This window comes from Jaculus jaculus, chromosome 12 (assembly GCF_020740685.1).
Source record: "Jaculus jaculus isolate mJacJac1 chromosome 12, mJacJac1.mat.Y.cur, whole genome shotgun sequence".
NCBI lineage: Eukaryota > Metazoa > Chordata > Mammalia > Rodentia > Dipodidae > Jaculus > Jaculus jaculus.
The window spans coordinates 94,598,129-94,624,075 of record NC_059113.1 but is presented as its reverse complement, the minus strand read 5'-3'; the positions used below and the strand labels follow the sequence as shown (position 1 = coordinate 94,624,075).

The window sequence follows — 25,947 nt, the reverse complement described above, 5'->3', positions numbered from 1 at the left end:
GCATCTGGAGTTCCTGTGCAGTGGATGGAGGACCTGGTGTGTCCATTCTCTCTCTCTCTCTCTCACTCTCTCTCTCTCTCTCCAGCAAATAAATAAATAAAATATTTAAACAAAGACTATTTTCATTCAGTGTTTATAGCAGGGAATTAAGCTTACATTGTGATAGTTTAAATAAAGACTATTTTCATTCAGTGTCTATAACAGGGATCCATCTCTTGCATCATGAACTGCTATTCAGAATTTACTGTCATCCTCATCCTTCGCTCTTTGTTACTTTTATTCAATGCATATGTGCTTCATTTGATCTAATGCTATGTTTCTTTCTAGAAAGTGAGCCATCACTTTTAGAATTCAAGCCATTCAGTAACGGTCCTTTGGTTGGTGGATTTGTTTACCGAGGCTGTCAGTCTGAAAGACTGTATGGAAGCTACGTGTTTGGAGATCGCAATGGGTGCGTTATGGGATATACCACAATCATATGCCAGATGACATTGCCGTTCTTTGCTGGCACCCTGCCTGAGAACATTCCAGAGGCTGTCTTCCTGATAAGTGCGACCTTGGACTCACACGTTATCGCTTTCTGTGTTCTTCCATATATGGAAGCTTAATTAAAGCACTTCAGACAAGGCTTTTCAGCAGGCTTGATCAAGTCCATAAGATAATTTTTAGTGGTAGATAATTCTTCAGGTGGGCTTTCCATGTTACTTAGGGTTTTCCCTTCATTCTCAGCCTAGATTTTCCATTTGCAATGAATCATTTGGAAATTAATGCTTTCCATGAGTTATAAAAAAATCTTAGGGGCTGGAGAGGTAGCTTAGCTGTTAAGGTGCTTGACTGCAAAGCCTAATTACCCAGGTTCGATTCCCCAAGACCCACATAAACCAAGCACAAGGTGGCAAATGCATCTGGAGTTCATTTGCAGTGGCTGAAGGCCCTGGAATGCTCTCTCTCGCCCTCTCTCTCTCTCTCTACACACACACACACACACACACACACACACACACACACACACACACATACATATATATATATATATATATGGCCAATAAATAAATAAAACTGTCTTATGTTGGGTATGGTGGCACACACCTTTAATCTTAACACTAGCCAGGCAGTGGTAGGAGGATCACTGTGAGTTCGAGGCCATCCTGAGACTACATAGTGAATTCCAGGTCAGCCTAGGTTAGAGTGAGACCTCACCTCAAAATAAGAATAGTAACAATAAAAACTATCTTAGATAACTAATCATCTTTTGGTTCTACAAAACTTTCAGGACTTTGAGCAGCAGAACATAATCTGTCTACATAAATAGGGACAACTGCAAACATTTAAGCTTACGTTTTTGAGGTCTCTTAGTGAATAATTATAAGAAAATGGTGACATGAACGTTAAGAATCTTGTTACCTAACTCAGTTGCTGGCATATACAGCCATGGGATAGCTGAAATGCTGGGCTGCTTCAAGGATCCAGGAAATTGTTCTGACCTTGTGTTCTTCCAAGCTCCTCTGTGACCCAATAGCACAGCACAGAATTGAATCCTGGCTGGGAAGTGTCCTTTCTGGATGAAGAGCAGGGCTCTTCTCAGTGTCCAGTACTTTCATTGCCCAGCCCTAGCAACATAATATCATCTCTGGGAATTTCACACTATTCCCATATATAATACTTTTTTTTTTTCCTTGAGAAGTCAGGTCTGTGGCACAATAATTATTCATTGTAAATTTCTTTTGAAATCTTTTCGTGAAGGGAAAGCATGCTTTCATTAGAGATTTGCACTGTGTTTTGTTGTAGGAATTTCTTAACTCTCCAACAAAGCCCTGTGACCAAGCAATGGCAAGAGAAGCCACTCTGTCTTGGCACAACTGGCTCCTGTCGAGGCTACTTTTCAGGTCACATCCTGGGATTTGGAGAAGATGAATCAGGTACAGTATAAATGACTTCCATTAAGTTCCGATCTCATTCCCTTGTTCAAGAAGTTTTCTTGTGCCATGAAGAATAACAGACTCATCTTCCACTGGTTGGAAATGTAATCAAGAAAAGGGGAGATGGGAGGTGGTCCAGTTACGCAGCCCTTCTCAGTCACCTTCCCCTGGAGGTCTTCACAGCTCGGTTACATTCTAGGAATGTACAGATAATAAAACATTAGAAAATGGAATTAGAAATTAGAAAAAAAATGTTTAAAGCAAAAGAGAATTTTTTTAAAGGGAGAAACATGAAGTTTCAAGTTTCTTTTTATCTTTTTAAAAATATGTATTTTTAATTTATTTGAGAAAGAAAGAGGCAAATAGACAAAGAGAATGGATGTGCCAGGGCCTCCAGCTACTGCAAATGAACTCCAAATGCGTGTGCCATCTTGTGCATCTGGCTTACTTGGGTACTGGGGAATTGAACCTGGGTCCTTAGGCTTCACAGGCAAGTGCCTCAACCACTAAACCATCTCTCCAGTCCCAAAGTGAGAATTTTTTAAATGCCAACCAATAGTTCTGAATATGTACCAAAGCAGTTTGTTTATATTCCCTAACTAAAAACCTTCACTATTGCTGTCTCTTAGAATAAATAAAAGGTTGGAGGACTCAAGTTTAGGTATGCTTTTTTATTTTTATTTATTCATTTAATTTACTTATTGAGGCATAAAATTTATGAAAGATACCCGGAGTTATAGAACTTCTTTCTGATTAAAAAAAACAGAAAAAAAACTATTATTCTTCCCATTAATATTCAAATTCTCAAATTGGTAAGCTATCAGGTAACATATTTTTGGCACATTTATCAGAAGTCACAGAGCCTCACTGCCACTGGATAAAACATCCCCAATGCCTGTGTGCACTTAATACTGTGTTGTGTTGGGAAAAGAAGCAAAAAGGAAAGCATATACCATCTAAGCCCTACCAATACTTCAATCTTTTATATGTCTTATAATTAAAATAAATATATTTTCAATAAATAAATACTTTAATTTTAGCTGGGCATGGTGGTGCACGCCTTTAATCCCAGCACCCGGGAGGCAGAGGTAGGAGGATCGCCATGAGTTTGAGGCCACCCTGAGACTACATAGTGAGTTCCAGGTCAGCCTGGACCACAGTGAGACCCTACCTCGAAAAACCAAATAAATAAATAAAATACTTTAATTTTTAACGTGAAACATTCGCGCATTCTCTGAAGACCCTTAGAAGAGAATGTGTTGTTTACACACCTTTTGAGACAAAAAGTATTGCTAGTTTTGTGTTTTGTACATGTGCCTTTTTAAAGCATAAAATCAGTATAGATTTGTTTACTAAATAAGGTAAAGTTATAAAGTACTTGACATAATAAATACTAATCCTTCTGCTTGTATCCTTGTACTTTTTAACTGCATTTTTTCCATTGTATTCATAATTTTCATCTGAACCTTGTGACTTTTTTTTTCAAAAACAGAATAGGCCAGGCGTGGTGGCACGTGCCTTTAATCCCAGCACTCGGAAGGCAGAGTTAGGAGGCCCACCATGAGTTCAAGGCCGCCCTGAGACTACATAGTGAATTACAGGCCAGCCAGGGATAGAGTGAGACCCTACCTCGAAAAGTTTAAAAAAAAAAAAAAATAGCAGTTTGACGTACTTGGTGAAAAATAATAGTATAGAGAGAAACAAATTCAATCCAAGACTATTTCATCTGTAAAAACTGAGCATACATTTTAAGACCTTATAATTATATAATAATAAATACACATTTTAATTTCCTGTATGGGTAATCCATTCTTAAGCTATCAAAGTCATGGTGACAAACAAGGGTGATTTTCTCCTATAAAGGTCCATCATCTTCTGTTGTAGTTTTATCACCAGCACAATTGGCCCTGAGACCTAAAGTGGAGATTAAGTCTATCAATCTCTCTTGCCCTCTCTCTCTCTCCCATCCTCCTCTCTCACTCTCCATATCTTACACATTAAAAGTTATTTTAATATATATTAAGAACCCAGTGAAGACCTCTAGAAAGATAGTCCTTGGGCTGGAAAGATGGCACTTGCCTGCAAAGTCTAAGGACCCAAGTTTGATTCTCCAGGTCCCATGTAAGCCAGATACACAAGGTGGCACATGTGTCTGGACTTTATTTATTTGCAATGGCTAGAGGCCTGGTACACTCATTCTCTCTCCCTCTCTATCTCTCTCTCTCTCCCTTTCTTTCTGTCTCAAATAAAAATATTTTTAACAAATTCAAAAATTAAAAAATAAAGTTAGTTCTTGAGGGCTGGAGAAATGGCTTAGGGGTTAGGGCACTTGCCTGTGAAGCCAAAGGACCCAGGTTCAATTTTCCAGGTCCCACATAAGCCAGATGCACATGGTGGCACATGTGTCTAGAGTTTGTTTGCAATGACTGGAGATCCTGGCACGCCCCTTCTCGCTCTCATAAATAAATTAAAATAAAATATTTTTTAAGGGCTGGAGAGATGGCTTAGTGGTTAAGCACTTGCCTGTGAAGCCTAAGGATCCTGGTTCAAGGCTCGATTCCTCAGGACCCATGTTAGCCAGATGCACAAAGGGGCGCACGAGTCTGGAGTTCGTTTGCAGTGGCTGGAGGCTCTGGCACGCCCATTCTCTCTCTCTCTCTCTGCCTCTTTCTCTCTGTCACTCTCAAATAAATAAATAAAAATATTTTTAAAAATATATTTTTAAAAGGATAGTTTTTGAGTTGAAGATCCGCCTCCCATGTTCAAAGGCAAGAAGCCAGTGAGGCTGGAGAGTGAGGGACAAGGGGACAGAAGACTGCAGATGAGGACCAACCGGCAACAGGGCACTACTGCACACGCCAGAACCTTCGCTCAGAGATGAGAAGCCATTCGGAGGGTGTTGCAACCAAGGAGGCTGATCCAACTTGCACAATTGAGCTCTTGGGAAAAGAGGCACTGAGATGGGAACACTGAGCATGAACACAGAGCAAGGCTCTCAGGGAGAATGTCATTGCTGTCACCCAGGCAAGGGGCGGGATCCACTTGCATAGGCGCCAGTGGGGCAGGATGTGGAAGAAGTCACTAGAACCCGGAAGTTCTGAGAAGGTGGACTTGCGAGACATGGCTGCAACAATTGATCTTCCTGAAAAATAGGTGAAGATCAAGTCATATCGGCAACACCGAAATGCAGGGAATTAGCTTCTTGTCATTTCTCTTCCCCGCAGGCGAAGTCTACATTCTATCAAGCAGTAAGAGTATGGCGCAGACTCACAGTGGAAAACTCTACAAGATCATAGACCCAAAAAGGTAAGATTGGAGTCAACGTAAGATTTACCTTCAAGTTGAGCTCATTCCAAGGGGTGATAGAAGAGACACATCAGCAACGGGCGGAGGTGAGAACTTTAGTCTTTTCCAGATGATGAGAGCTGTCCTCATGGCACATTCTACTCTAGGCTGTGAGAGCTAGACCTGAACTCTTAGATGAAAAAGCTCGTTTGTATCCCTCTTGTCCCCTCCGAATAAGGGTGGCTTTGTGGAATCAGAGGTCTCAGTTAAAAGCCAAGGAGAGGACAACCCCCCCCCCCCCATATGTGAAGCAACAGCTTGGGTTTTGGTGATGCAAGCAACAGACCCTTGGCTTTGAGAAAATGAGCAACACAGGAGTTTAGTGCTCAGGTTAATTTTTACTTTTTAAATTTTTCTTTGGTTTGTGTATGTGCCATGTGTGGACGCATGCATGCACATTCACGTTTATGAGTAGGGTGTTTGGCATGTGGAGGTCAGGGAAGAACGTTCCAGGCTTGGTCCTCACCTTGCTCCTCACGTGGAGGTAGGTAAGGGCTCTCATCATTGTTGCTGTTCACTGCTGGCTTTGCCGGGCTTCAGGGAAATTCTCCCAGTCTCCGCCTCCTCTCTCCTGTCAGCATGCTGGGATTACAGAAGCCAGCCACAGCTTTTACGTGTGGTCCGAGGACATGAACTCAGAGACTTGTTTTGGGGTGGAAAATGCCTCATCCGCTGAGCCATCTCCCTTACCCACTCAATGGGACTTTTGTCAGGTAATCTGATAAGTGATTTGGGCAGATCCACATCTGAGCCTCGTTTCAAAACAATCTGGGAGCTTGCACCGCTCATGAAGACTGCTGTGACCAAGAAAGTGAAAACTTAAGAAATAATCATGCTAGTTGACTCAGCAAAGGGAAGGTTTGGTGGTTCTCATGCTATAAAGAGTATGTCTAGCCAGATGTGGTGGCACACACCTATAATCCCAGCACTCAGGAGGCTGAGGTAGGAGGCTCACCATGAGTTCAAGGCCAGCCTGAGACTACATAGTGAATTCCAGGTCAGCCTGGGCTAGAGCGAGACCCTACCTTGGAAAAAAAGAAAGGTTGGAGAGGTGGCTTAATGGTTAAGCACTTGCTTGTGAAGCCTAAGAGCCCCAGTTAGAGGCTCGATTCCCCAGGACCCACGTAAGCCAGATGCACAAGGAGGAGCACGCATCTGGAGTTCCTTTGCAGTGACTGGAGGCCCTGGTGTGCCCATTCTCTCTCTCTCTCTCTCTCTCTCTCTATCTATCTATCTCTGTCTGCCTCTTTCTCTGTGTCTGTCTGTCTCTCTCAAATAAATAAAAATAAAACAGTTAAAAAAAAAAAAAGTCCATTCCACCACTGCTCCTTCTTTCCTTTGTGCTCATCCAACATCACTTCCACAACCCTCAGTCACCCTGAATCATGGCTAGGTGGTTAATTTCAGGCATGACACCAAACCGTCCAGAAACTGCTCAAGTTATACGTTGTCGCATAGACATTAGTCACACAGGCAGAAATGACTACCCAAAACTCCGGTTGTCATCACAAATACAACCAGGTGGTATGGAGCACTGGTACTTTCCCCCAGTAACGTCCCACTCCAAATTTCAAATCCAGGGCTGGGGAGATGGTTCCGTAGGTAAGTGTCCTTGCCTCAGGATCGTGGGGAATCTCAGTTAGAACCTCAGCACCCACGTAGAAAGCAGAGCGTGGCCATGCATACCTGTAACTCCAGTCCCGAGGTGGGGTGGGGGGCAGAGAAGCAGCACTGGGGCTCCCTGGTGAGCTAACTGTAAAGTGCCAGTTACAGGCTCAGCAAGAGAGTCTAGCTCAAGGAAACAACAGAGCAGATAGAGGAGAGAGGCCAGTATTCTACTGTTACCTGTGCATGCACGCACATGCGTGCACAGGTCACACACATTCATTCACATCACACACACACACACACAAACACACCTCCCTACACATACCAATTTCAAATTGCTTCTACATCAACTTCTTTGAATTTGTTTCTTTCAAGAGAATAAATTCTCTGCAACTGAAGTTAATCGTGGCTGGGGCTGGAGAGATGGCTCAGTGATTAAGGTGCTTGCCTTACGTTAATCACGGCATGAACGTGGTTCAATTTTTTAAAATGTCATTTATAAATTGTCCCTTTGTGTGTGTTTCCCTGGGAAAGTCACTGACGTAACAAACCAGCAATTCCCATTCCCTTTTCTCATGCTTCAACACATTTTCTTTCCCGAGCGAAATATTGGTTGACTTTGGTTAATACTGAACAGAAAGAATCAATGTTGGGCATTCTCTCAGCACTATCTCCTGTCTTGTGGTACAGTCTGGTCACATCCCTTGTTTATATAGTATGTGCTTTCCTTCACAATGAAAAAAGTACATGGTGACACACTGTAGGTGTTTTTTTTTTTGTTTGTTTGTTTTGGGGGGGTTTGTTTAATTTATTTATTTGAGAGTGACAGACAGGGAGAAAGGGAGCCAGAGAAACAGAGAGAAAGAATGGGTGCACCAGGGCCTCCAGCCGCTGCACAAGAACTCCAGATGCATGCGCTCCCTTGTGCATCTGGCTAACATGGGTCTTGGGGAACCAAGCCTTGAACCGGGGGTCCTTAGGCTTCACAGGCAAGCGCTTAACCACTAAGCCATCTCTCCAGCCCACTGTAGACTTTTTTCCCCCCTCTGAATGTGAAATCATTGTCCTCTTTGAGAAAAGCAACAAAATGAAAAAAGAAAATGCTATTAAATGCTTAGATAATTGTTGAAGTTGGAGACATTGAAATACAAATCAAACTAATGTTAATTCATAATCTAGAACTACTTGGATGACCCATAATGAGGGCATGATTTCACTCAGATCTAAGAAATTAGCTCCAACATGGCCATTGTCACTCCAAATTGCTGTTTTCACAAGCTTCCCTATAGCATTGTAATGAATTCTCTCTCCTCCTTCTCTTCTCTCTCTTTCTCTCTCTCTCTCTTTCTCTCTCTCACATACACACATGCATAAAAAAAAATCTCTCCTCATCTGAGTTGTTTAGTCTGTTGGTGAATAGAGGTTAATTTTACACCTTTAGTCCATTATCAGTGTCTAATTACCAGGGTTGCCGTGAGCGACCTTGGCTTTGTGATCTTTGGGGCCTCTAGTAGGGTGGTCTCACAGTGACATACCTGAAGGCCTGGCTTCTCATTATGGGGCCAGTTTGTGGTGAGTCATGTCATGTGTGAGGCCAGGGTTAAGAGCTGTGTTTGCTTTTCAGAAGGTGGGGGAAGTGACAGAGTCCCCAAGACACCATACACGGGCAGAGACATAAATTTCAAAATTAAACTGACTATAAGAAAACAAATGTTTTCATAAACATTTGTTGGGAGCCTCAGTCTGTTTCGATTGGGGCACCAGCGTTTATTATTACAGTGTTTCTCCCTCGATGAGTTAGAGTTCTGTATAAGCAGACACTTTAGTGTATGAGCAGAGGTATTTGGAAACATAAGCTAATTGCTAGCAAAGGACTGCTCAAGATGTCTGCGTCAGCAAGGAATTGTTTCTCTAAAACTTTGCAGGCAGAACTTGAAGAAAGAACCTTATCAAATAATAAAAATATATACAGACATTTCTTGTTATGTCAAGAATCTAACCCAAATTAAACACTTAAGTTAATCATATTCTTGTGGAGAAGTCCTTACTCTTGTTAGAATAATATTTTCATAATGACTTTCAAATGTCTATTAACTTATGGCCCTGGGAGAGAAAAATAGAAGGTCATGATGTATTTATAGACCATAATGTATTTATTTCTAAATGAAGTGTCATAGAAGTTGCATTATTACCCCAGGATTTTATGTCTTTTATGTTTCCTTATGGGCACATGATGAGAAAATTTAGAAGTCATATGTAACATATCTTAAGTCATTTTGGCAAAATCACACGAGGTTCCAACATTGCCACATCTATCTATAAAGACAATTTGGTCTAAGGCTATAAATTGCATAATCAGTTACATGAGTTTCAAATCACAATGGGGTAACCTCCTCAGGAAAGTATGGTTAGATAGCCTCTTATAAGTGTCAAGGGTCATTGATTTTTTTTTACTGTTTTTGTTCAGGTAGCATGTAAACTATTTCATTGTGACATTTTAATGTATGCATATATATATATATATATACACAATCATTATATATAACATGTAATATATATACATATATATATGCTTATATATACCTATATAGTCATTGTACTTTGCTCATATTCATATGCACACCCCAATTACTGCCTCTTGTCCCTTCCTCTCTACTTCTCACTGGTAATTATTGATAATGAAAATTCAAAACTAAAAGATCACAGCCCAGGTTTCCCACAAGCTTACATGGAACTCAAAAGATATTCAGGGGCTGGAGAGCTGGAGATGGCTCAGTGGTTAAAGGTGTTGGCTTGCAAAGCCTTCCAGGCCAGGTTCAATTCCTTTTACCCACATCAAGCCATATGCACAATGTGGCCCATGTGTCTGGAGTTTGTTTGAAGTGGCAAGAGGACCTGACACACTTATAGTCTCTCTCTTTCACACACACACACACACACACACACACACACACACACATACATGCATACACACAAATAAATACACATACAAAAAAGTGTAAAGTTGGTTTGGAAAACTTTCCCTAGGGAGACAGCACACGAGTGGATTTTGTCTCTTGTCAGAACACTGAACGTTCTTCAGGAATATCATCAGAAGTCACCTCTAATGCTAGAGTGGAATTTAGATCAAGTCAATAACAGTCTTGCTCAAGAGGGTCAGGGTCCCTCTAGTGCTGAGTTCAGCATGCCCTCATCTTGGGGTCTCTGCCAGCTAGCAGTCCAAGAAACAGGTTTAGTTAAACTGGGCACCAATTTGGACAGTGATTTGAGTGTCACTCAGTAATGCCATCTGAAACTAGTCAGTTGGACTGACTGGTGGGACAGTCACTTGGTGTGGCCTGGAGTCTTCTAGCTTAGTGTAGGGCACCACACATGTTAATTCCATATGTTGTGCACTTTGGTTCCCCCAAAAAGTGTCCGATGTCATTCTTTCCTGCTTCGTTTTATCCAGGGACCTTAAAGGGAGTGAAATAACATATTTAAAATATATATTCAACTATCTGGTATTGTTGGCTCATTCTTTGCATTCCAGAATTATCTTCAGGTGATCTCTGGATTTTTGAGGTTCTCTTACTCCAAAATGAGGATGAAGTTATCTATGGAGTTTTAAAGAACTTTTAATACCTACTTTTCAAATATTCCAGTGATACCTTTTAATCTTAAATTTTTTTGTTTATTTTTATTTATTTATTTGAGAGCAACAGACAGAGAGAAAGAGGCAGAGAGAGAGAGAGAGAATGGGCGCGCCAGGGCTTCCAGCCTCTGCAAACGACTCCAGACACGTGCGCCCCCTTGTGCATCTGGCTAACGTGGGTCCTGGGGAACCGAGCCTCGAACCGGGGTTCTTAGGCTTCACAGGCAAGCGCTTAACCGCTAAGCCATCTCTCCAGCCCCTACCTTTTAATCTTGCTTTGCACCAGATTGTACCAGAATTAACCAAATGCTTTTGGGGTTGTGGCTTCCATCTATTTGTCCCCATGGAGCACAATTTTTTTTTTCTGTCAATAATGACAGAGACTCTTTAATTTTTGTTTCAGATTAACTTAAAGCCAATGACTTTTTTTTTTTTTTTAACTTGGAAATGTTCCCCGGGCTTAGTTCTCCAGGAATTTGTAAAACAAGGATGCCCTTTAACATGCTGCCTCGTTGACCGGTGTATTGCTTATCTGTTACCCAACCATGTCACGCAGACATTTCCTGTAAGAAGTCTGTAAATTAACAAAGCCAATGCCAGGCCTGAGACGTCATTCCTCAGTAATGATGTGTCCCCAAGCTCCTCTCTGACCAATACCAAAAAACAGCCCCTGATGCCACTTCTCCACCCGCACTAGGTGCCACTTACTCCCGGTTTTGTTTTGTTTTTTTCTTAATATCTTCATCCTGTTCCTTATTGTGATTGATGCTAAAGGGTTGCTTTGTTTTCAAAGGAAAAAAAAAAATCACTTCATAAGGGGAAACCAGTTCTATTTACCCGCTGCATATGATCTTCAAGAAAGTCATACATAATAGAACAGCTTTAGCCCAATAAGCCAGTCTAGTCCTAATTCATCAGTCAAAGTTTTATGCAAGTGGCCCCCCTAAGTTGATAAATTCCCACAGTGCCTGTTGACCCAGCTGCCAAGTCCTCCTGCAGCAGGTGCTGGTTTCATGGCCACCCGGACAGTAATACAAACTGTTTAGCGGCTCCACTGACCTTCTAGCTATTAACAAGGATACAGGCTCCACAAGGGGCTAGTTTCCAAACAGGACAGAATTTCTTAACACTAGAGGTCATTAAGAAGTATATGTCCTATAAAAATCCATTCCGCATGGTGGATTTGAACCCTAAAGGACAGGCAAGCATGTTTCACATTTTTTGCTATTATTATTTTGCATATCCAGCAACTAAAACTGGATGTACACCTATCTGTTTACCCCTGTTTCATTCTTCACATACTGCATTTCATGTGTGGCAAAGCATGTCATTGTCATTGACAAATCTCTCCTAAGCTGCCACATAACATCTGAAACTTGAAAGATGTTTTATAAAAGAATTAGGTAAAGATCAGAGTCAAAACTTCTAATGAATGGGTGATCACTATATTGTTATGAATTTAATATAACTGCAATTTTACTCACACTTTGGCAAGATTTGTATATGTGTACGTACATGTATTTGCAGGCACACGGAAACATTCTCAGGTATGGCATGCAATGTTACATAGAGCCATATAATTTATTTTAAAAATGATTGTTGGGCTGGAGAGATGGCTTAGCAGTTAATGTGCTTGCTGGCAAAGCCAAAAGACCCATGCTCAATTCCCCAGTACATGCCCCTATAAAGCTAGATTCACAAGGTGGCACATGCATCTGGAGTTCATTTGCATTGACTACAGGTCCTGGCATGTCCATTCTCTCTCTCATAAATAAATAAAAATATTTTTTAATATTTTTAGTTATTTATTTGAGAGTGACAGACAGAGAAAGAGGCAGATAGAGAGAGGGAGAGAGAATGGGCAGGCCAGGGCCTCCAGCCACTGCAAATGAACTCCAGACGTGCACACCCCCTTGTGCATCTGGTTAACGTAGGTCCTGGGGAGTTGAGCCTCAAACCGGGGTCCTTAGGCTTCACAGGCAAGCACTTAACTGCTAAGCCATCTCTCCAGCCCAAAACAAATCAAAATACTTTTAAAGAAAATTATTTTTAAAAATTGCTGTGACCATGCTATTTGTATATATGTTTATGCCATATTTTGAAAATAATCATAACTTACTCAAAATTCTAATAATGTATATTTATAAAATTCAAAATTATTTTTATTTATTCAGCTCTTTAAATCCCTTACCACTTTTCCATAACCATAACAATGACTAAACTATGTGTCCCTAGATTTTTAAGATATAATTGACCAATAAGGAATTGTATGCATTTCCACTATACAGCCCCTTCCCTTGCCCTTGGGGGATTTTTTGCCAAGATTCTCCCCCAATACAGTGAATACCGGAAGTTATCAATGACATCCAACCCTATATGTGGGTGGTTTTCCAATAATACATGGTATGAAGTTTAACTTATCAATTAGGCACAGAATTATAACAGAAATAACAGTAAAGTATAAAAGTTATCCATATACTGTAATAAGATATTTTAAAACATATTGATTGTTCACTTCTAGGATTTTTCCACTTATATTTTTGGGCCATAGTTATTAACCATAACCAACTGAAACTGCAGAAAACTATCAGGGAGAGTAACCATAAACATAATACTTAATAAAAGTATATGAAATGAAATGTGTAAGTCAAACTAATGAACATATCTATCATCACCTCATAGGTTTTTTTATGGAGAGAACATATATAAGTATTTTTATATGTATACCCTATTTCCTGGAGATGTGACATATGACCACATCAAAGGAATTTTATGTTAAGGACAGTTTCATTTAACCAATCAATTTTGAATGTTGGAATATTAACCTCTGTCCTAACGATACAGACTGCCATGACAACTTGAAAGAATTGCCATGGACAAATGGCATTTACTTAAAAACATAGAAAATGGGGCTAGAGAGATTGCTCAGTAGTTAAGATACTTGTATACAAGGCTTAACAACCCTAGTTTGATTCCCCAATAACCACGTAAAGCCAGATGCACAAAGTGGTACATGCATCTGGTGTTTGTTTACAGTAGTTGGAGGCCTTGGAACTCCCATTCTCTCTCTCCCTCCCCCTTTCTCTCTGTCTTTCTTTCTTTCTATCCCTCTCTCTCTCTCTCTCTCTCTGCAAATATATTTTAAAATATTAAAAATAAAAAACATAGAAAATGGGGAATATAAAGAATGAAACCATATTTTTTTTCACCTATTAAGAGTCAAAAATTCTGGGGAAATGGCTCAGCAGATAGAAGGCCTTGCTGCTCAGACATGAGGACCTGGGTTCAATCTCTAGCACCCACATAACCTGCATGCATGCAACCCCAGCAGCGAGAAGCGTACTGTTAACTGAAAAGTGGTGTGAGCTTCTCATTCAATAAGAGACTTTGTCCTAAGAAAACACAGTTTTAGAATGATAGCGGAAGACAAAAGGCACCCTTCTCTGGCCTACCTATGTGTGGGCATGGGCAGGAGCATTTTCACACACTCATGGACACACTACATACACACACACATATACCCCAAAAACAGAGTCAAAAACTATTACAAACATTTCTTTTAAGACCCCTGTCCACTTCCACCAGTACCCCCTGGCTCAGTACTATAAGACTGATATTAAACCTTCTGAATATCTTTTATTGTGTGTGAAGCAATGAACCACCAGATACTGCCTAAGGGATCAGACAAAAGACAAGTACCCATTCTGGCCCACCAGGGGGGACCTGCATGGCAAGGCTGTCAGATTTGTACTTGCTCTTGAGCTCAGAGCATTACTGCAAACCCGCTGTGGTGTGAGCGTCTCCTCTCCCCAAGGCAGCTTCTCGCTGTGCCAAGCATCAGCCTGACTTTCCCCACTTATCTCCAAATTACCACTTTTCTGTCTTGTTTCGCACCTCAGTGACAGCATTGCCGAGATCTGAGGGGTCAGCCTCATCCACATGATTCCCTTAATTATCTTAGGTGCTATAACAAAATATCTTGGGGGCTTACGTAACAGGTAATAGATTTGTCATCATTCAGAAAGCTGGGAAACCCAAGTTCTGGTACCAGACTCCCTAACCGAGCACAGCTGCCTTCGCATAGTCCTCAAGGCAATGAATGGAGAAAGGACATCCTTATGATGCCATGCAAGCCTAATTAATACCCAATTCCCCAACCCCGCCACACTGAGGCTCAGTACTCAGTGTATGAATTTGGAAAGACACAAAATCTCAGTCTGTAACAACTCTATCATTTTTTTAAAAAAAATATTTATTTGCAAGCAGAGAGATAGAAGAGAGACAGACAGACAGACAGACAGGATGAGAATGGGCACAACAGGGCCTCCAACCAATGTAAATGAACTCCAAATAAATGTGTCACTTTGTGCATCTGGCCTTATGCGGGTACTGAGGAATCGAACCTAAGTCATCAGGCTTTGGAGGCAAGCGCTTTAACTGCTAAACCATCTCTCCAGCCCTCCATTATTATTTGATTTCATTGTTCCCCTTTACCCAGGTTAAAAAGTCTCAAAACTTTTCATGTCTTGATCTTCCCATGGGCATATTTAGGTTGCTTAAAGCAAGAAAGTTGGGTGCAAGAGATTCCTGTTCTATTTTAGGTATTTATAGATTGGGTTGATGATTGAATAGTCACATTACAGGGATTGAAATGTGAGGACCTTGCTATTTTTTTCCTAGGGTAAGGAGGGCTGAGTGGGGAGAATATTGAGTTAAGATAGAGGACCAGTAGTTCTCTTTATTTCCTGACCTTTCAAATTTGGAAATGACAAAGCCAGACCTTTACCATGGGGATAAAACTAAACATGTGAAAGCTACCAAAGAAAGTAAGTGGCTGCACCATTTGTTTTTTACCATGGTTGCGTCTTTAACCACGTACAAAATTAAACAGGTATTTGTAAACTCTCTGAGGATCTTAGCATGAGGCAGCCAGACCTCTAGCTCAGCTCACACAGCTCTACTTCCCGTGGCCTTTGAGCTCCATGCCAGTGTCTTGTCTCTGCAGCCGTCCGTTATCATTTTATTCATTGTTCATTTCATGTCAAACCACCCAGGTGTCAGTCTCTCAGCGCCCCGAGTGAGCATGCGGTAGGTGAGCAGGGAGGTCCAGGGTGTGGACTGAGACCTCAGGAGCCCTCAGAATGAAGGCACTGTTGGTCCAAGAAGTTAACACTAGCTCAGCTCCATTGTGTTCAGTATGCTTCCACCAATCCATCAGACTCTGGAATGCTATGTCTCATGATTAAACACTGAACTAGAAAAATGAGAAGATTTGGGGCTGGAGAGATGGCTTAACAGCTAAGGCACTTGCTTGTGAAGCCTAAGGATCTAGGTTGAACTCCCCAGGACCCACGTAAGCCAGATGCACAAGGTGTCTCGTGTGTCTGGAGTTCATCGGCAGTGGCTAGAGGCCCTAGCATGCCCATTTTCTCTCTCTCTCTCTCTCTCTCTCTCTCTCTCTCTCTGCCTCTCTCTCTCAAATAAATAAATAAATAAATATAAATATAAATTTTAAAAATAAAAATTTGAAGATGGGGGGGAAATTAGTGAGCAACCAGAATAAAGAATTAAAAGGGCTGGACAGATGGCTTAGTCGTTAAGGCACTTGCCTGCAAAGCCCAAGGACTCATGTTCTACTCTCCAGGTCCCACATAAGCCAGATGCACAGTGACCCAAGTGTACAAGGTCACACATGCACACAAGGGGGAGCATATGTCTGGAGTTCATTTGCAGTGGCTGGAGGTTCTGGTATGCCAATTATCTCTCTCCCTCTCTCTCTTTCTTCTCCTCCTCCTTCTCCTCCTCCTCTTCCTCCTCCTCTTCCTTCTTCTTCTTCTTCTTCTCATAAAAAAAGCAGTCTGTTGGGCTTGGCTGAAAAATAAAACAGAAGAGTTACAACATCAATCTGTGTATTCATCTTGGGAAAAGTCACTAAAATGAGTACTTACCTACAAGGTAATAGCCAGGTCTCATTTCTCTGCCTTGGTCTATACCCATGGGAAATTGGTCAATCCCATCATGAGAAATGTCCTACTCCCTTACCCTTTTTAAGGTAAAAGTGCTGAGTACTGGTTTTAAAATGACAAGTGATTCACCATGACCTCTGTGCATCACATTGCTTACTATGTGAGGAAATCCATTAAACCCTAGAAGTTGCCATTGCTGCACAGGAAGACAGCCGTCTCCTGGGCAGAGCACAGGCAGTCTCCACCCAGTATAGGATTTCAGAGCTTTCTGCACTTGGAAGCTCCTGAACACGCTAATTAGTGGCCACATTAATTGCTCCTGGCTGGGAAATGGCCCTCATTAGAACAATGCCTCTCAAACCTGAGAGTGTGTACATATGTGATTCACCTGGCAAACCTGTGCCATCCAGATCAGAATTCGGCAGGCCTGGGTAGGACCCAAGATTCTGCATTTCTAAACTCTCCCCGGTTGCTAGCACCACTCCTCTGGACCACACTGTGAGCCATGAAAATTTAGACTTTATGGTTTTTTCCTAACCCATGAAAATGGGGGGGGGGAGCATGAAGGAGAAATAGTTTTTATAAATGTAACAGTAGAAGACCCCTTTCTCTGTGGATGAAGGAGTAAGATAGCTAGCTCTTCCATCGCCTTCCTCTTGAGGAAGAGAGAACCTTTACAATGACTCCATTCTAAAACGTTCACATGAGCCAGAAGTTTATAAATAAGCATTACTTGTGATCTGTGTACCTCATTTACAGTAAAATAAAATTGTCATTGGTATACAACAACAAAAAATTAATAATGAGCCCTTTTTTGAGTGTGAAAAACAAAATAGACAGATGTGAGTAATGCTCACCCAAAAGGACAGGATTTAGCCTGGGCTTCAACACAAGTTGCAAGAAGTCTTCTCATCCGTGGATTGATTGATTGATTGATTAAATTAAATTCCATTAAATGAAAACCACCCAGAAACTCACTATCCAGAGACATTCACTACTGACCTTTCCTATTCTCGGAAAGTCATCACATATGAGGCATGATATAAATCACTCCCACTTCCCAGTGTCTCTTTTTATTTCACAGACGTTTTGACTACCACACAAAGCCAGCCAAAGGAGGTTTCTAAGAAAATGTGCTAAACTTTCTCAAAACAATGCTTTATGTGTTAAAGAATGTTGAGCAATTTTTCTGTACTAGCCCCTCGATGTTTCATTATGTGTCGTGTGAGGAGATTAGGAAATGGGCTTTTCTGATTTAAATTAAGTTTAAGGGCTGAGGGGATAGCTGTCAACAAATAGGCTCAATATACTCTTTATTACAAACTCAAATATCCTCTTGGCTAAGTTTTTTTTTTTTTTTTTTTTTTGAAAGTTACTTCTGACTCCAATCAATAGAGCTTGGGGTGGGGGGGGTGTCAAAAGTGAAAAAGTGATTTCTTAAAAGCAGAACCAAACTTTTACATTGATTTCTTGTTAACACCATACTCTAAGCACAAGATTTTCCAGTAAGTATTAAGAGGAGTTAAAACGATCCCAAATGCATACTTATGATTTTTCATTTAGGAGTCACCTAGGTAGTATAGGTAATGCTTGTGCATTCTGAAGATGGTCTAGTTCAATGTGACAAGAGTTATAAAGGTCAAGTGCACTGTACTCCTCATTCTGTATGAGGAGGTCCTCTTCTTTATTTTTTATTACAAAAGAGAATATAACCAGAACCAACATCATGCAGAGGAGGAATGTCTGGGGTCACCAACTCTTTTGTTAGACGTTATCAAATATGTTACTAGAAAAATTATGTTGAGCGCATTGCATTTAAATGGGGAAGAAGTCTGTCTACTTGAAGATCACTGGGTGATTAGCTTCTGCTCTCAGACAACTTTCACTCCGACCGAGGAGGAAGAGGACAGAATCACCCATTCCTTAATTGAAGTAACGTACTGTAAGAGAGAGGCAATTTTCTTATCTTGACAAAACAAGAGCTTAAAAGAGAGGCAGAAGACTTATTTAACTTGCTAGCAGTTGTGAGTTACTAACTTTGCATGAGAAAAATGAAGATAATTTTCCCAGGTATCCGGATTAAACCTTGAGAGAATCATAATGTTCATAGGTGACAGTCCCATGGTCTTACATGAACTAAATAAATAAAATAAGCCTGAGTATGAAATAATAATATCCTCAGATAGGCAGTGATTAAATCCAGGGTAATAAATAGAATTCTGTCCACAATCCAAGTTTCCATGTATCTGGGTGCTTGGTGAAAAAATAAAGTACCTAGCTGGAGAATCACCAGGGACCAAAGGTCAGATATTGACCCTAAAGAACCCCTTAGGATTGGACCCCTGATTGTCCTGTCCTCTTGCCTTTTCCCAGTGCACATGAATAAGTATCCTTAGACATAGGCTGAAGCCAGCAACGTCTCCTAGTTCCCTAACTGAATTCCACCAATTTCTTCATCCACAAGACATGTTCTCCATTCAGTTCTGTGGTCTACAATACAGCACTCTGTGCGCTGGCCCACAGGCACTGGGTCTGCCTTTACCTTGTGCTGCCTACAATCTGTGAAGTCTTTGGACACACTCTGATTCTGGGGCTCTGCCTTTGGATGAGTCAGGAAGAAAGTGAACAAGCTCTAACCAAGACCAGTTAGAGAAGCAGCCATCCACAGGCACCAAACTGGAACCATCCCTGCTCCCTGAATTCCGTGTTCAATAATAAAGACTAAGGATCCAGTGAGCTTTGTGGCTACAGAAATACCAGCATTGTCTCAAGAACACATTAAGAAGTGTACAAGAGAAAGAAGTAGAAAGGATATTATTCAGCAAGGCGGTGAAGAAGACATGTCCTCACTCTTCTTGGCATGACCATCGAACGTTCTCTACCTGTTCTCACCCAACTTCTATTCCCGGAAAGACTCTCTTGGGGAACACATGGAAAATACTTGTTAATGCTGTCTGGATAGAAATAAACTAGGGGATGCCTGAAGGACCTTTCACATGCATTGACTGTTTCCAGATTTAAATAAGAAGTTGGGTGGGTTAAAGGAGGTTTTCTGAATTACTCACATTGCCTCCAACATATAGTGCTTTAAACATAAAGTAGGGCTTCTACGGGGGAGAGCAGCTAGAAAAGTTGCTGTTGGACTTTAAGATTTTAAGGCTTTTTTAAAACTATTTTTTATTTTTATTTATTTATTTATTTGAGAGTGACAGACACAGAGAGAAAGAGGCAGATAGAGAGAGAGAGAAAGAAAGGGTGTGCCAGGGTCTCCAGCCACTGCAAACAAACTCCAGACATGTGCATCTGGCTAACGTGGGTCCTGGGGAATCGAGCCTCAAACTGGGGTCCTTAGGCTTCACAGGCAAGTGCTTAACTGCTAAGCCATCTCTCCAGCCCAGATTTTGGCTTTTAACATATATGGATTTGAGTCATTAAAGAAACAGGCCTACCATGTGCGTGTGTGTGTGTGTGTGTGTGTGTGTGTGTTGTCCGTGTATGTGGGCATGCATATGCACATGGGCACACACGTTAACAGGTGAACATGCTAGTGTGTATGTGCATACAGAGGCCAGAGGTTGACATGGGACATCTTCCTCAATCACTCTTCTCTCTGTTTACAGAGGCAAGGTCTCTCCTGTGAGCCAGAGCTCACCATTACAGCGAGTCTAGTTAGCCAGCTCTCCCAGGGATCCCCTCTCTCCACCTCCCTAGCACTGGGCTACATACAATTGCCACATCTATCCTGCATTTATGCAATTAAATAGGTGCTGGGGGTCTGAACTCCAGTCCTCTTCCAAGCACCTTATCCCCCGAGCCATCTCCTTAGTCCCCAGGGCTTAATTGTTGGTTGTCATTGCTTAGATTGCCACAGGAACAAAAGCAGTCACAAGAGCACTGAGGGTCTAAGGCTTAATTCTTTGCTTATCTCTGAAACTCCTGTAACTTAGCTGTTCTAGTGGTTTAACCCATAACAACCCCCTCTTTTGTTATGGTTCCTAAGGACCCCAACCACTTTGCCATCCTAATGCAAGCGACTTGACGGGAAGATGTTTATTGACATTCCTTAGCTGAAAGGGCTTCTCACCACACTGTGGCACCAAGACTACTGACTATAGGAAACTATAGAGAAAGACCACTGTGCTTGGGTAATGACAGGTTGCCACCATGATGCCAGCCTGGGCCAGCTTGGATGACAGCCTTACAAAGACAGAAAGCATCATAAAAGTCTTTCAAGACTTACTGCTTCACTCACTCTGTACATGGTGACAGTTGTAGACCAATTTTTTTTAAATCTATGACTTTTACATTACAGATAGCATTTCTGTTTGCTATTATTAATATTCCTTTCTTCATAACAGGTTAAAATCACATTCTTTTTCCATTATGGTTACTTTAAATTGTAGTTGCTGGAAAGTCTAGCAGACATAATTGTTATAATTAAATACATTTTTTCTTAATGAATTTTGATTGTGATGAAGTTTCTTAGAATGTTGTGTTTGATTCCACCTTGGTATGCATTTTCCTATTCTTCTGAAGTTATGAATTGACCCAGTCCCTTAAAAAGAGAGGTCTCAAGCTGGGCATGGTGGCGCACGCCTTTAATCCCATCACTCGGGAGGCAGAGGTAGGAGGATCGCCATGAGTTCGAGGCCACCCTGAAACTACACAGTGAATTCCAGGTCAGCCTGGGCTAGAGTGAGACCTTACATTGAAAAACCAAAAAAAAAAAAAAAAAAAAAAAGAGAGAGCGAGGTCTCTTTTGAAAGCAACACACACTCTTGAAGCTTCAAAATCATATTTCATTCCAGTACCAATTTTCAACCAAAATGCAATTTCAACTCTTGTCTTTGGGTGCAGACCTTTGATGCCTGAGGAATGCAAAACCACAGTCCAACCTGCCCAGCCCCTGACCTCCGAGTGCTCCCGGCTCTGTCGGAATGGCTACTCCACCCCCACTGGAAAGTGCTGCTGCAGCCCAGGCTGGGAAGGGGACTTCTGCAGAATCGGTGAGTATCTCTGCTGTCACCTGAACACCCCGGGAATGGGGGTGGTCTTGGCCCATTTGAGAAATTAGCATCGCTGGCTCCTTTCTAGAATCGCATAGTGTGCCATGGTGTTCAGCACTTTATGATGATATCTGTTTCTGAACTTGTCAATTAAATCTTTCCCATTTTCTGAAAAGCTCTCTAAACCACTGAGTCTTTTCAAAAAGTCTAGCAGATGCGAACCGCACACCTTGGTCATCCCTGTGGGGCTCAGCCCTGCATTCTGAACATTCACACCAACCAATGACTTAGTGTTTGCCAAGCCCCTCACCAACTGCCGGCATTTTCCAGACACCCCATAAATGCTGCCCCTGGTTTTACTGCTTGATTTTTTTTTTTTTTTTTTTTTTTTTTGCTGTGGCACACTAAAAAGAGTGGTTTTCAGTGGGTGTCGCTAAATAAAAGGGGAACATGCAATTATCTAGAGACATATTATGAGAATTTTTAATTCTGCTTGCCCCTGCCTTGTGAACCATCAGTGAAGTGTGCAGCTGCTCAAAGGGAGCAAAGGAGATTTATTCAGAGTTTTCCTATCCATGCACATGAGATTGCCTTAATTTTGTGCAATGTGTAAGTCCTAATTGGTATAAACTAAGAATATTGGATACATTTAGAAACCTAGAGTGTAAGATGTGTATGTTTAAAATGTCTGGGCTGGAGAGATGGCTTAGCGGTTAAGCGCTTGCCTGTGAAGCCTAAGGACCCCGGTTCGAGGCTCGGTTCCCCAGGTCCCACGTTAGCCAGATGCACAAGGGGCGCACGCATCTGGAGTTCGTTTGCAGAGGCTGGAAGCCCTGGCACGCCCATTCTCTCCCTCTCCCTCTATCTGTCTTTCTCTCTGTCTGTCGCTCTCAAATATATAAATAAATAATGTAAAAAAATTAAAAAATTAAAAAAAAATAAATGTCTATGCAACAAATGGCGTATATTGCTTACAAATGATATCAATCCCTATTTCACAATAAAGTATACCCCTGTCAATGAGAATCAGCACTCCAAATTAATATTTAATGTTATTCTTAATTCATAAATGCTATTTTGGTCTAAGCCAGCATCTACTTTTTAAAAAGCATAGTTATGGGCTGGAGAGATGGATTAGTGGTTAAGGCATTTGCCTGCAAAGCCTAAGGAACCCGGTTCGATTCTCCAGGTTCCACATAAGCCAGATACACATGGTGGCTCATGCATCTAGAGTTCATTTGCAGTGGCTAGAGGCCTCGGAACACCCATTTTCTCCCTCTCTTTCTCTCTCTCTCTCTCTCTCATAAATAAATAAAAATAAAATCTTTTTAAAAAGCATAGTCATAACTTGTCTACTTTATATATTGCCTGACAAAACAGCCAATACTTAGAACCACCTATGTAAAATAGATTTTCTGCTTAAGTTGCTTCCACAATTTATTGACATTAAATAATCACTGATTTTATGGCACCTATCTGGAAATAAAGCTAGCATAATTACAAGTCAACAGAAGCTCAGTAATCATCTGTAAGAAGTGCACACATTTTATTGACCCATTCTGTTTCCTTTTCAGGAATCAATGTTCAAATATAATGATATCCAAATGACTGTTACATCATCCCTCCCCTTCCTTTGGTATCTCACAATATGGGCTCTCTCTGTTTCTATCACCCGGCAGCCATTCCCACTGATTCTTCACTGTATACTTTGCCTTCCCTCTGAGTCACCTCAAATAATCAACTAACAGATATATGTTGTCTTCTGGTGGCAGTGTGTTTCAACCAAGGATGAGCCAACTATTTTGGGTACTTGGGCATTATCCATCTTAATAGATACTAATGACAATGTCTGATATAAATGGAAATGGATGTCCACTGACTTAACATTTAGTCTTTACTTCAGTAAAATACTGTAGTCTTTCAGTTGTAAGTTCCTCCTCCTAATTAAACTGAACTATTTGTAATGTGATAATAACCCAAAGCCATTTTATCAAAGCAATCTGGGATAACCCAAGCAGAAGCTTTATTCATATACCCACATGGTTTACTCATCTTCTACAAATTTGAAAAATACACCTTATTTTCTCTATTTTCCATGGGTCAGTCATAGAACCATGGGTCTTTTTTAAATTTTTTTTATTTATTTATTTGAGAGTGACAGATACAGAGAGAAAGACAGATAGAGGGAGAGAGAGAATGGGCGCGCCAGGGCTTCCAGCCTCTGCAAACGAACTCCAGACATGTGCGCCCTCTTGTGCATCTGGCTAATGTGGAACATGGGGAACTGAGCCTTGAACCGGGGTCCTTAGGCTTCACAGGCAAGCGCTTAACCGCTAAGCCATCTCTCCAGCCCAAACCATGGGTCTTGAATAATGTGTTTGAAAAGGTGAAAATGACCCTGGTCCTCAAAATATAAGGTGCCATAGTTAAGGAATTTGATGCTTAAGGAATTTGGTGGCTGCATGCACCAGACTTAGCAGTAAACAGCACTTAACTTCTACATCTTATTGGATATCTCTGTCGCAATTCAGCAGTAAATCTTTGCCTGCTCTGCCTATAACCTCATGTAAAGATCCTTTCATGAAGAGATGCTCTGCTTTAGGACAGCCTTGAGAAGGGTTACTCATTTGCCAGCCTCAGGCACTCTGCCCAGGAAAGGGCTCCAGCATCATCAGAGAGTGATGTGTTTTAGGTATCCCCTGGAAGCAAGGGAAGCAGGAGCCAGAGGAAGACTGGAGGGCAGATGTTCCATCCAACCCAAAGTCACAGCCTGCCTTACTTCAGTGGCACACTGGAGCTGCCTGTGCGGCCCCCTTCCCAAGATAGACCTCTTCCCTAGTCAGGCCCCAAGCCTGGAAAAATGGATCACAGAGCTTGGAAGACCCTCTGTTGAAATGCTTTACAGAGAGGAGATTCAAAAGGCCTCAAATCTTCACATTGGAGCCACTTTTAAAAAATTTTTTTATTTATTTGCAAACAGAGAGAAAGAGAAGAGAAGCAGACAGAGAGAGAATGAGAGTGCCAGGGCCTCTAGCCACTACAGACAAACTCCAGATGCAGGTACCCTTTGTGCATCTGGCTTATGTGGGTCCTAGAGAATTGAACCAGGGTCCTTTAGCTTCGCAGGCAAACCCGTTAACCGCTAAGCCATTTCTCCAGCCCTGGAGCCACTTTGGAGAAAACAAGATTTATTGTTTGTCATCCTCTGCAACTGGGTGCTGTGCTCTGCCTGGTTCTCTCCCCCAAGTCCACATAAGTCCTTTCTCTCCTGCTTGTACGGTCATCTTGCAGCTCATTCCATGCCCATCCTCTTCCCCCTTTCATTACCCAGTTGTGGATGCCATACACATCCCCAATGACAGCAGAAAGAACTAGAGTGTGACATTGTCGTTTCTTTACTGCAGCAAAGTGTGAGCCAGCGTGTCGTCACGGAGGTGTCTGCATCCGACCGAACAAGTGCCTCTGTAAAAAAGGCTACCTGGGTCCTCAGTGCGAACAAGTGGACAGGAACATCCGCAGAGTGGCCAGGACAGGTATTCTTGACCAGATCATTGACATGACATCTTATTTGCTGGACCTAACAAGTTACATTGTATAGTTCTCCGGGACTGTCTGACTATTCCTTTCCAATGGGCATTTATTTTTAATCCCGTCATTAAAAAGAAAGACTCCTATCCTGCTATACACTCCTGTGATCTCATTTTCTTTTATTAATTTAAAAAAAAAAGTTTCCAGAAATGTGCAGATCCTCTGTGTGTATGTTGGCACCTTTGTTCACATACGCGCATACACGCCCACACTCACAGCCCCTATACGCATGGTTGCATAACAGATGTGGTTTTTTTTAATATATGCTTCCTTGTGTGGAATAATTTACACCGAAGTTCCACTGTCAATTGATAGCAGAATTTCTATGTCATCAGAAGACACTGTTTGACTCTCCATGAATTTTCTATCTGTAATGACTAAAGTCAACTTGAATGGAGTTTGGAAACGTTAACTGTGCAATCTGATGGATTGAATAAAAAAGGAAATATTTTTATATTAAAGGTCTATAATATGAGAGCATGTTTCAGAACTCCTTGATGAATTTCTAAATGAGCAACTTGATATGAAATTGTGATCTTCATTTCGTACCAATGTATCCGATTACAGAACATTACAGGCTTACCTGTTTATCTGGAGAGCAGTCTGGTTTCTTCAGCTTAATCTCAAGATTGTTTGCAAATGTTTTATAATTAAATCATAACAACCTATTTGAAAAATCAGTCTTCCAGAAAGGTCTGCTTTTATTGTATATTTTATGTAACAATACGCACTGGGTTTGTGTTACATATTTATATATTTTATTTTATTTTTATAATATAGACATCACCTAGATGAAATACCTTTACCCTGTCCTGTAAAATACTCAAGTTACATTTTTCACCACCTTAATTGGAAAGAAGGAGAGTCAGAAAGCAAATGAG

General features: G+C 41.3%; 1 protein-coding gene across 1 annotated transcript in view; it reads left to right on the top strand.

Moving 5' to 3' along the window:
- LOC101602001 (hedgehog interacting protein) overlaps positions 1–25,743 on the top strand; it is a gene marked incomplete at its 5' end in the record, with an annotated part of 109,163 nt that extends 83,420 nt beyond the window's left edge. The window contains 5 exons of the mRNA XM_012948184.2: positions 328–451; positions 1,789–1,919; positions 5,144–5,225; positions 21,330–21,478; positions 24,883–25,743. Coding sequence (XP_012803638.2) covers positions 328–451; positions 1,789–1,919; positions 5,144–5,225; positions 21,330–21,478; positions 24,883–25,076 — 680 coding nt within the window. The remainder of the gene's footprint in view (positions 1–327; positions 452–1,788; positions 1,920–5,143; positions 5,226–21,329; positions 21,479–24,882) is intronic.
- Between the last annotated feature and the right edge of the window lie 204 nt (positions 25,744–25,947).